This window comes from Cyprinodon variegatus, unplaced genomic scaffold, assembly GCF_000732505.1.
Source record: "Cyprinodon variegatus isolate N-32 unplaced genomic scaffold, C_variegatus-1.0 Scaffold147, whole genome shotgun sequence".
NCBI lineage: Eukaryota > Metazoa > Chordata > Actinopteri > Cyprinodontiformes > Cyprinodontidae > Cyprinodon > Cyprinodon variegatus.
The window spans coordinates 589,065-604,745 of record NW_015150600.1 but is presented as its reverse complement, the minus strand read 5'-3'; the positions used below and the strand labels follow the sequence as shown (position 1 = coordinate 604,745).

The 15,681-nt window shown below is 37.6% G+C and overlaps 1 protein-coding gene across 1 annotated transcript; it reads right to left on the bottom strand.

The window, feature by feature from the left end:
* Window positions 1–330: 330 nt before the first annotated feature.
* On the bottom strand, window positions 331–15,271 carry LOC107086279 (lipoxygenase homology domain-containing protein 1-like). Its single transcript, XM_015377114.1, has 22 exons — window positions 15,025–15,271; window positions 14,756–14,870; window positions 14,590–14,601; window positions 14,235–14,315; window positions 13,918–14,102; window positions 13,719–13,817; window positions 13,456–13,604; window positions 10,835–10,958; window positions 10,465–10,574; window positions 9,978–10,118; window positions 9,763–9,898; window positions 6,802–6,962; window positions 6,636–6,722; window positions 6,290–6,425; window positions 6,039–6,193; window positions 5,020–5,180; window positions 3,637–3,713; window positions 3,365–3,561; window positions 3,020–3,212; window positions 1,303–1,463; window positions 872–1,193; window positions 331–344 (listed from the first exon to the last, which is right to left on the bottom strand). Exons 1-22 carry the CDS (start codon window positions 15,269–15,271, stop codon window positions 331–333), a joined length of 3,063 nt encoding a protein of 1,020 aa, XP_015232600.1.
* Between the last annotated feature and the right edge of the window lie 410 nt (window positions 15,272–15,681).

The window sequence follows — 15,681 nt, the reverse complement described above, 5'->3', positions numbered from 1 at the left end:
CAGAAAATCTCAAGCATTTTCAACAAACATGTCATGTAATAAACATCAATATAAGGATCTAGGGGGAAGCACACTTCTCACCAGAATAATCACAGCCAATTTTATATATCATATTTACTGGGGGGATCAGGGTGGTCCTCCATGTAAACTTTTTTTTGTATGGATAACATGCAGGCAAAGAATAAAAAAAAAAACTGAGCCACAACGTAACAACTACTTGCTGCTCTGGAGCCTCAGGTTGCAGACCCCTAATCTTGCAGATGAGAACTATGATCTCAATGCATCACAAAATGTAACACCTTAATTTTAAATTAATAATTTAAGTAAAGCTCAAAAGGTAGAAACTGGAATTCGATACAAGAGATCAGTTATGGTTACATGCCAGTGCATATCATCATCATCTTAAATGTATTTAGTTTGATGTTGTTAGTAGATGGGTCATAACAGGAGACAGGACTGGTTCTACGGGGGCATTGGCCTCTGATGGCTCCTGTCTAGAATCATCTATGTTCATAATGTTACCTGCACTAAAGAGCAAGACTGATACTGATAATGGATGTGGATAGACCTTTTTATATTTATAGAATGATTGTTCTAATCCTAAAAATATTGGACACCGTATAGGGCAGGTCTATGTAGTACTACTGTTGGTCTATGGCTGGCAATATTCTTGCATTTAGCTGCACCTATGTGCACTTAAGTAGTTTTCCGAATTAGCTGCTTTTTAGACACCATGGAATCTTTAAGGTTATCGATGCCACCATACAATGGCATTAAGTGTAAAAGGGGCTTAAACTTTAAAATCTTAAGCTGTAGATATTAAAAATATACATTATTAGATGTCAGTTTTCTTTCTCTTTATGTTTCATACCTTCTAGATCTTCCTCTGCATCTTCAGATAGAAGCTCCACCACAAGTTCTCCATCCTCCTCTCCCTTGCTAAGCCAGCGTGAGCAAGGAAAATGGTATGCGAGCACCACCTCCCGCATCTCCTCTGCTTCATCTTCGTCCTCAACCTCGTCTTTCTTTTTCTTCTTCTTCTTTTTCTTGTCTTCTTTTTTCTTTTCTTTAGGCATCAGAGCCATTATAAGATGTTTAACATCAACTGCCTCCAGGAACCAGCCAGATCCAATTCCGGAGCCATCGTGACCAATTCGTATTTTAAAGATCTTCCCCACATCTTTGGCCTCAAACTGTGAAAAGGTTTGAAAGTTGTTGATATTGTGCAATACTATTTTCCCAGGGAATCAAAAGAAAACTCTTATATGGAGACAATGAAAAGATAAAATAAAACTTTGATACCTTAAATATTTCTGTTGTATTCCGTTCGAAATTGTTGGATCTGTTTTCAAGAGTGATAATTTCAGTTTTGCCCTTCTCCCCATAGATCTGGATAAACACTCGTGCATTGGTGCCGGCAAACATCACATCTCCAGTGACTACTGTTACCTCATAGTTCATCACTAGAAATCAAGATAAGTAATGAAAAAACAAATAAGTGAGTGAAGGTCATCAAAGGGTTTTAGCTAACAAAGTATTCATGGTAAGGTCATGCCTGTTTACTACAGAAAAATGTGTCTCAATTAGTTAATAAAATCCATAATAGTAAAAAAAGAAAGAATTTTATGATAGACTACATTGACAAACATATTCACTTGTCTCCCTTCACTCCGATATAAACATAGGTGACACCCCATTTATAGTTCCTGGGGTTCAATATCTTGGCTACTAAAGGTTATAGGTGTTTATGTTGATATTTGAGACCGATTCCCCAGAACATTTGGAAAATCATAGACTGCTATTGGAAAAAAAAGTCTTCCCTCTCTGTTCTAAGTTATTCGAAAATCACCAAACACAAACTCAAACCATCACTCCAGATAACAGCCCAGTGACAGCGTGCCTTACACTACTGCATTGCACTTGGTGGTATATGGCCTGGATGAAGCTATTCAGCCATGAAAACCAATGTCATGAATCTGTCTAAGTCCTGTTCTTATCCTAAAGCCACATTAAATTTGGAGGTCTGTCGTGACTGATTCTACAAAAGGTTGGCGACATCTGTGTACAGAGCTCCAGCATCTGCTGCTTCGTCTCTATCATTTTACGTGGCCTTCCGCTTCATGGCTGAGGGGTTGTTGTTCTCAGTCATTTCGACTTGTTATAATATCACTGAGAGTTGAATATGGAATAGTTAGGGGTGAGGAAATTTCATGACACGACTTGTTGCATTCTATCATAGCACCCTGCTGGAATTCACTGACCTCCAACGAGCAACCCACTCCTTCAGAAATTCTTGTAAAAGCAGTCCACAATACTAGGTGCTTGCTAATATACATCTGTGGAGTTCATGGAGATAATTGAAACCCCTGATTTTCGTTATTTACTGTTGATGGGTGAGGTAGTACTTTTGGCAGTGTAGGGTATTTTCAGTAAATCATAATAAATTCTAAATCTGTGCAAGTTTAAGCTAACATATTATCCATCCATCCATCCATTATCTGACGCGCTTGTCCCGAGTGGGGTCGCAAGGGGTGCTGGTGCCCATCTCCAGCTGTCTATAGGCAAGTACACCCTGGACAGGTCGCCAGTCCATCGCAGGGCAACACAGACAATACAAACAACCACTCACGCACACACTCACACCTAAGGAGAATTTAGAGAAGCCAATTAACCTAAAAGTCATGTTTTTGGATTGTGGGAGGAAGCCAGAGTACCCAGAGAGAACCCACGCATTCTCAGGGAGAACATGCAAACTCCAAGCAGATTTTGCATCTGGGAATTAAACCCAGAATCTTCTTGCTGCAAGGCAGCAGTGCTACCCACTGCAACACTGAGCAGCCACAAACATATTATCAAGACATTAAAAAACTTCTCCAAGTGCTGCTTCAAAATATTGTACGCTGGTGAAAACAATGAAAAATAACCCCCCAGAGAAGTTCTGTGTGATTATATTAGTTCTGGAGATTCTTAATGTTGTTTTTTTCATTGAAGAGCATAAGAGGGTGAGCGTTATACCTACATTGTACCATTTCTAGGATCTCGCTTGGGTAAATCTCCACCTCTGTTTTTCCATCAGCTTCGTCTTTGTCAAGCCACCGGTGACTCGGGAACATGTAATTCTTTCCTTGTATGGGAACCATAATCTGGACGCTGTCAAGGAACCAACCTGCACGCATGCCTTTGTTAGTGTGACCAATCAGAAGACGGTTGATCTGAAATTCACCAACAAAGTTAAATGGGATTTAACAGATTACACCATACAGGTACATTAAGATGCCATAAAGTGATGCTTTGTATAAAGCTGTTTTATCAAGGGCTTCAGTTTCAGAATTCTATGACTTTCATCAGGACTAAGTGGGAGAACCTGTCCAATATCAAAGGTTTCCACTGTGAAGATGTCAACACGGCCGGTCTCAAAGTAGTTCCCCAAGTTGTTTGTAGAAACCACCAGCATCGTCTTGTCAGTGTCTCCCTTCTCGCCATATAGCTTGACAAATACATTCGAGTCTGAGCTTCCTCCTGGTATGTCGCCGGTCTTTATTGCGATCTGATAGCTGATATCTGACAAATGGCATCAATGTGAATTTTAGCAACATAATGAAATGCTAGATAAACGGACAGCCTCCTCCCACTTACTGTACAGTCGCTGTCCATCAGAGAATGGCACCAATTCTCTAGTGATTTGTCCATCGTCCTCATTGCGGTCTAGCCACCTACGAAGAGATACGGAAGCCACCAATAGTATGTAATTATTATTATTGCTCTGGAATAGTACTGCAGTGGCATGAACCATTAGGTCACAGCATAAAATCCATAAATTCTTCATTGCTGATGCCTCTATTACATTGACAATGATAAAAAGAGGAGATGAGAAAGTATTATGAATTGACCACTGTTTTAGTGAAGGAGGTGACAGATACATAACCTGACCCAGTCTGACTTAAAACATTTAAAAATTACCGCATGTTGACTGATGACAGTGTCTAACTTTACTTGCGCTGCTTCTCCTGTTAATATGGTAAAGCCCTCCGGAGCTTCCGGGACCAGGCTACACATTTTATAAATTAGCCAATGAGCTGTCATTCAGGGTTACTGCTGCGAGCCACTTTTAGACACAGCGAGAAAACTTTTGGCAAGCCGGGCGATGGGAAAGAAGGAGAACACGATGGAAAAAAGAGAGCACTCACCAAGAGGAGGCCCAGGGGACAGCCCAAGACTCGCTAAGACTATGTCTCTTGGTTAGCACCCGATAGGCCTTAGAATTCACCAGAAGAGCTTGAAGATGTATTTGGGGAGAGGGAAGTCTGGGAGTCTCTGCTGAAACTACTACTAAAAGTACTTGTGTTAGCCCCAAAAAGACTAACGCAGTTAATCCAATTGTATCCTACTAAATCCTTCTGATGCACATTCCAAGCATAACCATCATCATCATTAGTCATCAGACTTATGCCAAATTTTACATTTTTTGCACGGTAATTTCTGTTATTATCTATCATATTTGCAATCATTGTTTGACTTGGCTGTCTATCTGACAGAAAAAAAAGAAATGTATTGTTATAACCTATTTGAATAACTGTTAATACATTTAGGTTGTAAAGGTTAAAGTGGCCCATTCAAAATTTAGACAAAAACAAACAGACACAAAAATCATGTACAAATGCTCTCCACCCTCTAAATGAACTTATTTGTCAGATCAGTTTTAGTGAACACTTTAGACTCTGTATGTGAAAATGTGGAAAGGACATCCTTCAAATGCATCTCGACTTCAGAGACTATTAATTTCTGGACTGAAAACAAATGCTTATTGTAATAAAAAGAATATAAAACCTTGCATATTTTTGTGCTCTCATAATACTACATACATAATAGTAGTATTAGTACATACATAAACTACTTTGCTTTGTTGCATTATGTCAATCCTCAATAAATAGCAATGACGCTATGATTATAAGTTGACAAAATTGAAGTTGTATCAATTATTTTGCAACGGTACCAAAATTTACTGATCGTGAATATTACCTGTTGCAGGGGAATTCTACAGCTTGGGCCTCTGCCTTTCCTTCTTCTCTTACAATCACTTTATCAAGAAACCAGCCACAGCCACCGCCTTTCCCATCATGTCCAATCCTCATCCTGTGGACCCGCCCGATGGTCACGGCCTCAATTATAAACTCATCCATCTGAAATTAAAAACATTTTGAGGTTTTTATATATATATATATATATATATATATATATATATATATATATATATATATATATATATATATATATATATACACAAATACTTAAACTGTTAATCATGCAAATGAGCTAAAGTGTGGGGTATAGGATACATGGTTCTAGTTTATTTGGTTAGTTAACACAGGACCAGCAACAGTTTAATGCACGAAGCCATTTTCTCTTGCTTCAAATACATCTGATCAAGCCTGAAATAAAATAATTATGGCTCTAACTGTAGCAAAAAATCTCAATAAAATGCTGATTTTTTTCAGCCAGGACTAATTGGTAAAAATATAAGACCTTCTTTTATGAATTTTCTTTCTGTCAGCAGTGAATAGAATATTTTTTTTATCTGTTGAGTTAATTTTGTTCTAATTTGGTTTGGAATTGATTGGTTTCACTTTAAATGAGTACGGTAATACAGTATAAGCAATCATATCCAATAACAAAATCCAAGATCCATAAACATTTAAAAAGTTTTCATTATATTGTTTAACCTTCATAATCAGAATTTATTTATTTATTTATAACAATACAATCTTGGTCTTATTCTGTTGTTAAGATATTACACAAAACCACGTAATTATACGAACAGTCTGCTTTTATTGTACTTTTATTGTATATTCAAAAATCTTTCACAGTTTAACATGTTGCTTGTCTAGAATTATTGAGAGCTACTGTGGAGGGCCCAAAAAGCAACAGCTCCTGAGCAGCTCCTTGCAGGCCCCTTTATGTTTTTTTGCTGAACCTTGTGTGCTGATTGTTTTAGGTTTGAAGTCTGTTTTCTTTTAACATGATGTGTAAAATATGCCCACATTTCCTTTCTCGAACTTGTTGACATTGTTTTTGCAGTTTATCAGCTGCCTCTCTCCTGTATCCCCCTGGTCTCCAATCAGGTTGATGAATATTGATGCGTCTGTTCCGCTTCCACCAACATTACCAGTACAGACTGTCAGCCGATATTTAATCACTGCAAAACAGAACAAAACTTCAGAATAGTAATTGAAAAAATAAAATAAAAAAAAACAGTCCCTATACATCTGTTTGTAATTGTGTAAAGACATGCCAGGCAGTGGCTCAACAATCAGGTCTCCACAGGCAGGAAGCTCCCTCACAACCTCATTGTCGTCTTCGTTTATATCCAGCCACCGCTCACATGGAAATGTGTACTTCTCCTTTGTCAATGTCTTCATCAAAGTTGCCTAAAAGAAACCCCACTTAGCAATGTGAAGCGCTGCTATTGTTTCATATAGGGAAGACACACGGGTTGAAACATGAACTAAAAATGAAGCTTAAGATAGCTGGGAAAAATGGAAGCAGAAAATCTTTAGATCACAAACATAAAAATATTATACAACTCTGTGCAGGAATGCAATAAATTTATCTGAATAGTTAGAGATGAGAAATCTGACCTTGCTCAGATGCCATCCTGCAAAAGGATTTCTCTTCTCATGCCAGATACGGAGTTTGGTCAATTTTCCCAAATCAGGCAGTTCAACCTTGTGGATAATTATTATAATATTTGTTACCCGACTTACAGATTTAAATTTAGATATTTTTAAAGAATTTCCTACCCACCATAAACTTGTCAACCTGACCCTTTTCAAAGTTGTCAGACTTATTGTCCAGCCTGATTTCATCTGACTTGCCCTTTTCTCCATAAACCTGAAAAGAGATATCTGCATCGGTGCCAGCACCTTGCAGGTCTGACGTCCAAATCCACAAGGACCAGGGGTGTTCTACAAACAGACAAATCAAAGAGTTTTAATTAAAAAAAAAACATTTATTTATGAAGATGCTGCACTGAGTTAGAATGTCTGGTCCGGTCCAGTCAGCGGCCCGGTAGATCCCCCCCCACCCAAAAAAAGGCCTCCTTTTCAGTTTCATTGCTATCAAAAGCTTCTGCTGCTTCATTTTTGATGCTTGTCCACATTAAGGCCAGACGTGCAGTTAAGTTTGTCCAGATACGTATGATACTTCTGCTGCTCCTGTAGTCAGTGGCAGAGAGATGCTTTGCTCTGTTTGCTCTCATAAGTGGTTAAAACATAGTTTTAATATGTTTTTAAGTGAGAAAGTCCACCTTAAAACTTCATCTGTACAGTCAGTTCATCAAGGTTATGATGCTGCCTTCAAATATTCTTTCGCTGTCAGAGCCACTCAGACCCCTTACACCTGCGAACAGTTTTACGGTGGAGCTCTGTCCCTGAAATTCCAGTTCAACGGCATCCTCTGGCCCAGTTGCCTCTTTGCGGTTTTCCGCTGCTGTTCGCGGCGACTGGAAGGCGTCTTTCACGTACGTAATCCAAACTACAGGCACCAGAATAATACAAACGAAAATATTTTTCCGGCAGGTTTCAACATTTTAAGTTAATTTACGCATTAATAAACAGTTTCATAGGAGTGATCATAGCAATCTGTATCAGCGACCCTGTGTCTGTCTCCCTGCCAGCTCCAAGATCAGCTTCTCTGATTGGTTGATGTGGCACATCGAGCAACAAAAGTAAATTTTTTCCAGCTGTTGCTACTGCTGCTATTGAAGCGTGTTACGCGCATCAGAAGCTTATGAGGAGCTGCTTAAGCTGCTTGGACGCACTGCTTCTACTGCTCAAAACGCACTGCAGGAGCTTTTGCTGAGCCTTTCACAAAGTCATTGTTTACCAAAAATGGACAAGGTCACTTTTTTTTATTGATATTTTGCTCCTTTAAAGTACTGCTTCATTTTTTCCCAGTTCTATCATATTAATGGTGTCAGACACCAAGGGGCTTGTGTTTAAACAGAGATAAAGTGGAAAAGTAGAGGAAAAAATCATGATAGGGGCCTATTTTTCATAGCTTTATATTACTGAAATAAATTGCAGTTACTTCATAGGTTTTGTAATAGAGTGCTCAAATATCCGACCATATTTAAACAAAATTTTAAAGCAAAACACATTAGGTTAATAAAATATTAAATTAGTATTAGTAATTTAACATCCACTTTTCTAAGAGTCTTCAGAACTATGTTTCCTTAAAACACAAAGTTACTACCAAAGGTTTGTGGATCACTGTAAGATTTGGAACGTAAAGCATTGTAAACAGAGAACAGATTGTAAACAGAGAATAGATTGTTGAAAAGATAATTCTTTTTTTTCTATTCATGTATCTTATACTAGTACCAAAGATTTATTGATGTCCCTAAATATCAATGTCATTAGACAAAATGTTCGGCTGCAAAGTTTTGAGTAAAACATGGAATTGTCAGGTGTTGTGGAGTTTTTTTGAGGGCCCAAATACAGAGACTGAAGCAGAAGTGGTTTCTTGCAGGTTTAATAATCCAAAGGGCAAAAGAAGCAAAAGCTTGTTGCCCTTTGGATTATTATATCCACAAACAAAATAAAGAAAACCTAAATCCAGGAGACATCAGGGAAAACACACATGAGGAGCACAGAAACAATGAGGAACCAGCAAACAGGAACTAAAGAGGAGGAGGAGTATAAAAAAGACTAGGCAAATTAGCAGATTGGGAGCAGGTGTGGACAGAAGAATCTAGAAGGGAGGCAGGGGAAGGAGACTGACACAAGATGGCAACAGTGTGTAAACAAGAAATACATAAGAACTCAAATAAAACCAGAAAACACCACAAAATGTAAATGAAACTTATGAAAATTCAAAAAGAATAAGACTTAAACAGAAACAAAAAGTGCGATACCTTGACAGGAATAGACTGAATATATAAAAGGGAGGCTTTCCCTGTTTCCATAAATTCTACCATGCTGCAGACAGTCATTGTAAAGGTTTGTAAGAACCTGCCTGATCACATCAGAGTAACAATGCTGTTCAGAATGAGAGCAGGGCATTACAATGTATGAATACCTGAATGTGCTCACAATGGTTGTTTATTTATTTAGAATATTAGATTCACCTAGTATTAATGACTTATTAAGGTTTTTCTTTGTTAGGTCTTCAATGTACTGCTCCTCCTTTTCAACTGACTTCCCACTCTTCACAAGACATGTCAGCCAAGATGCAAATCTTCACCTTTTTAACTAGTAATGAAGCAGGAGCCTTTGGCTTTACTACTTTTCTCTTACATAGGTGGCGAATGTTACACTGAGGTGCAGAGTTTCAGTGTTACATGCAGAGCATCGTCATGCTTTGCAAGACTGTGGACAACCTGCTGCTCACTTTTTCTCTTCATCTGGTTTTTATTTTTTTAGATATTATCTTAATAAACAAACAAACCTGAACACAATTAAAATGTAAACTGATTTTTAATCCATAGATGATTGATAAGTGAGTTAAATAATTTAAACACATTCTTGGTGATGTGTAGCTAATGGAAGGAAGATGACTTAAAGAAGCAGCCGAAGTCCAAGTTAAAGCATTAAAAAAATTTGAATGAAAAAAAAAAAAGATTATCGAGGCATTTTTAAAAGATTGCAATAAACCGTCGTTTGATTGTTGAGATCAAACGACAAAAAAATAAGGAAGGAAATACTCAAGATTATTTTCAACGCTACTGTGTGTGGCATGACTGCTATTGACAAACATCAAACTTACTTTTCTGCCTCCTTTGCCTTAGAGAGACCATCTCATACAACTCTCTCTCAATCAGCCCGTCCCCCTCCTTTTCATCCAGCCATTTACCACATGGGAAGGTCTGCTCTATCCCCGTGAAAGGACAGTACACGACAACCTGTGGAAAACCTTGATTCAGTTGAGCCAATTCATAGTAAACCCCATCTAAACTGTTTGCAATCCCGTTTTTACATCACCTTCTCACAGTACCAACCGGGGCTGACCCCATCATTGTCGTGTCCAATGGTAACTCTGCTGAGAGGACTGAGCAGCGCAGCAATCTCGACATTAAATATGTCTGTCAGGCCTCGCTCAAATTCTCCTCCTTCCAGAAATATCTGCAGAAAAGGGAACAATTGAAATGTGAATCAGACCTGTAGTTAAAATGTATTAAGGAAAATCCAAATGGAAAACACAACAATGTGTAGCATGTAGGTTTTATAAACAGGTGCAGTATTTCTTCTTCCTGAGCAGTACAATTTTTCTTAAACCATTATCAAATATTTTTTTGAACATTTTTGTCTTAAATCCTTCTACTTTACTACATTTGTTATGCACATGCTTCACAAAGTATATACACCCCCTGAACTTTTACACATTTTGTCTTGTCAAAACTTCAATCTTTAGTGCGCTAAAAACGAAATACAGCAATTCTACTTGTCAGTTGGAATTCTTCCCTGTTACCTTTCCACTGTTCTTCTGGCCTTTGGTACCATGCATCACTATGTGAATTTTGGAGTTGGTCCCTGCACCTCGGATGTTTCCCGTCACAACCTGAACATTGTAGATAATACCTGCGGGATTCAGTTACTAGTTAGTTAGTTTTTCACAGTTTAAGTCTCACAGAGCTGAGCAGGAACAAGAATCCTCAGATGTGAACAGCAGCCTCCTAGGCTAATTAATAATAATTATAAGGTTTTCCAGCAACGCTTTGCTTTTAATAGCATTGTGTAGAGAAGCTTAGAGCATTTTAATAATTGAAAGAGGTCGCAGAGGTTGCCTTTCTCGATACTGCTACATTCTTTCCTGGTTTAAATCTGTTTTTTAACCTCACCTGTCGGCTGGTCGGCTCCCACCAAAATGTCCCTCTGAATCTTCCCATCATCTTCATCTAGGGCAAACCAGCGATGGATGGGGAATTCATATACTACTTTGTTTCCCAAATCATCCAAAATCACCTGCAAAAACAGCAAAAATGATTAATTATTTCAAACTGTTGATCACAACTGCATTACTAGTTGTTAAGTTGTTAAGCACAAAGGGGCAAGAAAATTCTATTTGATAATTAAAAAATTCTTCTATATCTTCACATGGTCCCAGTTATTGGTAAAAAAAACCCTAAGTCAAACCAGTGATTTAAGTGAACTTTAAGTTTTTTATCTTGACTAAAATACCAAAGAACATATATAAGTAAGCCACAAATGTGCTTCCCAAATAGTATTAATAGGTGTTCTTTAAAATATAAAATATAACTGAGCATTTGAAGGCTTTCACAGACCCTAACCAGAGATACAACAATACGGACGGTGTTATACTGTTCAAAAATACTGAAAGAGAGCTATGTTTCAAATAGAGTCTTTTGCTTAAAGCCTTGGGAGATCACTGGAAAATAAGAAAGCTTTTAAGTTTTGTAGAAAAACAGGTCAAGGTTCTGTATTTTTGTTCATCAGATCTTGTGTATAAGTCTTCAATATGAATCAGAGATAGGGCAGATCTTAAGAGAAACACTAAAGCAAACAAAATACCAGGAATGATGCAAGAATTAAGAGACAACTAGAAACTTGCAGCTTCTGCCTGCCATATTCACTGATGTTTTACTCCACAAAAGTAAATCTTCTGTTTTTTGTGAAGTTTAGGCAATATTTATTATTCCTGAGCTGAATTTGTTGTTTTTTCAGTATAAATAATGGTTACACACGCTGGCAGGATCAATAATTAAAACAATATGTCCTTATTTTTTTTTTATTATTAACAATCCAAACAGCAAACCCTTTTTCTGAGCCCCTTTTATTTGCAACACTTAACTTTATAAACTCTTTATCAGAATTGTAAGATGTTGACATACTGTCTAGTTATAGATAACTATTGCAACTAACCATTATTTTGTTGATTTTGCATATATGCACTATATATATATATATGTGTGTGTGTGTGTGTGTGTGTGCTATAACTGCATCACAAAGTCCAATTACTATGCAAATTTGTTTTCACAACTGAACTTCAGTGTCACTCGTCCCTACAGTAACAAACAAATCTACTGACTCATCTGTCTGTTAGTTGAAAGGCTATCCCTTAATGAGCAATGGTTTCTCTTTACACAGAGGCTAGGATGACGACACGTGTGTCATGTATGTGTCCATGTACGCGTCACTTTGAGTCAACTCATCTCTCACAGGTGCACACCGTACTGTATGCGTCCAAAGAGCAGAGATGAGAGCTAGATACGGAAGACTGAAATGCAAATGAGGAGATCCAGTGTCTTAACTACCATTGAGGAGGCAACACTGAGGACATAGAAGGACTTAATGTTCTTCTGGGACAAATTGTGTTCGTTTTTAATTTTCAGTACTTAAAACACATTAGACAAAGAATTCTTTTGTCCCTTATAGTTAAAAAAGAAAGTAGATTTTTTATTTTTGGTTAGGACCTTTTCACAGTGGAAGCAAAACTGTTTAGTCACGGCTGATGGGTATTTTAAACTCCTTTCCTGCATTCTTGCAGTCTAGCTCATACATAAACAGGGGATTGTGAGATTTTTCTACTGATTTTACGTTCTGCTATGACAGGGCGACTGCAGATTTTATTTGAAGCATCTTTGTCTAAGAGGAAAACATTTTGTTTATGTTTTTTAAGATTAAAGTTTCAGTTAAATTCCTGCAACCTTCAGCCCTCCACCACAGGAACCTGAAACCAAAGGACACTCTAGAGCTTAATTTACCTCTCCATTGATGTTACAAATACATTTATTCTACATTTAATGAACATATCAGGAGTATGTTAAACATTTCTAGGTCTGCCATAGCATCACAAACCAATCAGTTGTAGATTAATAGTTTATATCGACCACCTTTAGCATATTTTATATTTAATCCAAATTGTATTTCCTACTTTAGGGGTACTCAAGAAAAAAAAAAAGTGAAAATATATGAGGTTTGCTCATTGTTGTGCTGAATCACCAGTAACCTACTATAAGCACTAAAAGCTTAAAAAACGTATTTATAACATTTTACAGGTTCGAAAAAAAACTTTCACCAACCAGTTTTCTGAATTACTGGGCAACAGTTCATTGTTGTGCTCTTTTTTATATACCAAATAGACTCTAAATTCAATAAAAGTAGTATAAATGCCAGCTCTTGCTTTCTGTTTAAAGGACTATTACCTGTCAAACATTTTCTATTTGCTGATGCCAGAACTTATACAGGAAGACATCTTATAACTCTTACAGCGTGACACAAATTATTTTATCTTTATGATACAGTGTTTTTTTTTGTACATTCTACATGGTCATAATTGGAAACTTATAAATTCCAGCATTCATGGAAACATTGCCAGCTGTGAGAAAACCATACATTTTTGAGGCTGAAAGAAATAATCTGAGAGTGAATTTAAGGATATACTTGAAATGTGAATCTCCAGCTTCCAGGACAAAGTAAAACACATGAATATTGTTTGCACCTTATCAAGAAACCATCCTGCTGAGGAGCCTTTGTTGTTATGGCCGATGGTGATTTTCCTAATTCTCCCCAAGTTTGGTGCCTCGATTGTGAACTTGTCCTCTGTGCCTTTTTCAAAGTTGTTTTTGTCGCTGTCAAGGCATCTTTCTCCTGTAATGAAAGCGATCGTTCATTTTGTCTGCGACTTCTAGATTTTCTGTGTCAAATTTGACATTTAGCTTGGGGTAAAAACCAATTTAGTTACTAGTGTGACAAGCAGAATACCTGTGTCTCCAAACTCGCCAAAAATATTGATGAAGACATCTGCATCAGTTCCGCTTCCTTTCATGTCCGCAGTAAAAACGCTCACAATGTACTTGTTGTCTGGGAACCCCCCCCAAAAAAAACATTTGAAGGATCATCTTTAAACGTCTGCTTTTAATTTTGTAGTTTTTATTTTTATTTTTTATAAATCCGTTCTTACATTTGGGCATGTCCATTTGGTCCATAGTGGCCAGCAGGTCTCTAACATAAAGGCGATCTCCCTCCACCCTACTGAGCCAATTATTACAAGAAAAGTAAAACCTTAAATGGGGGCGGATTACATCTGTGATGATCACTCGGTCCAGGAACCAGCTTGCATTCATGCCTGTGTTGTCATGCTCAATCCTGGACAAGAAGAACATGTGACAAAAATATTCATTCATCAATCTATCTCTGCCTAATCCTGTTTATTTCATTTTGATCTAAGAAGTATATCTAACAAGCCCAAAGGCAGTGAAACTACGGTGTCAGCCCTACCTTATTTTTTTCAGGTGCCCAACATTGTGAGTTCTGATCCTGAACACATCAGTTTTGGCTCTTTCAAATGCAGTTCTACTCCTTAAATGTAAAATAAGCATTTTATTATTAAAATAGCCTGATTTTCATAATTCTGAGAGTGAAAGTAAAAAAATTTAGCCACAAAAGTAATACAAAGAAAACAAACAGAACAGGATTTATTGAAAGAGATAAAGAGAAGAATTTACATTAAATCCCAGTAAAGCAAAAAACAAAAAGGGATTTAGGAGAAATTATTCTGCAAAACAACACAGCACTCAGTTCGTTCTAGAAAACAAAACAATCCCCCCCCCCAAATGAATAAATAAATACATACTTTTTCTCCGTGCTGTGAAAGTGGAGGAAAAACAGGTGGTGTTAGTGCAACAGCAGGAACGGACTTCATCAACCATCAATTATACCTAATACCAGAAAAAAAAGTTTATCTTCATTACACACATAGACAAGCTTATAGAGCTGAATATTTTCCAAACTAAGCTTACTTGCTGGCCAGGTGAATTTTGGGTGTGATGCCATACTCTCCAAAAAGAGTTATGAACACGTTGGCATCAGTACCTGCTCCGCTCTCATCCCCTGTAATGGTCACCACCTCATACACTGCAGAGTTTAATGAAACACACTTAAAAAGCTTTGCTTAAATCCAATTGTCCCTTATTCGGATGTGACTGCTTCTATAAATACGACATCTGTCAGTAAGTTTTGCAGATAGTTAAACCTACTATGACAGGTTGAAATCAAAAGTTTGTGTTACCTTTCTTTTTGTGGTATTCGTCCTCGTAGTTCTCCACGTTCTCTGGCTCATAGTTGCGGAGCTCGTTCTCATAGATTTCAACATAGTTTTCAATCTTTTTCTTCTTTCCCTTTGTCTTCTTTGTGTCTTCATCACTATCACCTTTCTCTGAGGATTTTTTCTTCTTGTCTTTCTTTTTCTTTTTTGCCTCCTCCTCATCCCCAGCAGCCTGATCTCCACCTTTTTTCTTTTTGCTCTTTGATCCCATCTTGTCTTTTACAGCGAACTTCTTTCAACCTCTCTCGGTTGACTCGATCACATCTGGAAGTTTCCCTGCCTTCTTTCCACCCAGGGACTCATTGTGTTTTCATCCTTGATCAACTCATCCCCCTCTCTCCTTCTCCTCTTTTCTTGGTGCTTCTCACTCCATGCCTTGTATAACCTTCATTGCCATCCTCAAATGTTTTCTTTAATCTTCATGCGTTCTTGAGTCACTTACCTGCTTACCTTTCTACTCTGGCTCGGGTTCCTGCTCTTGTGCGTAGTCGTCATCTGCATCTTCGGTTTCCCCCACTGCTCTTTGACACTTTTTTTTTTCTTTTTTAGTGGGCATCTTTAATTTATTCCATCCTTGTAACTGATTCCAGGGTGTTCCGGTGAAACTTGATTAAACCGAAA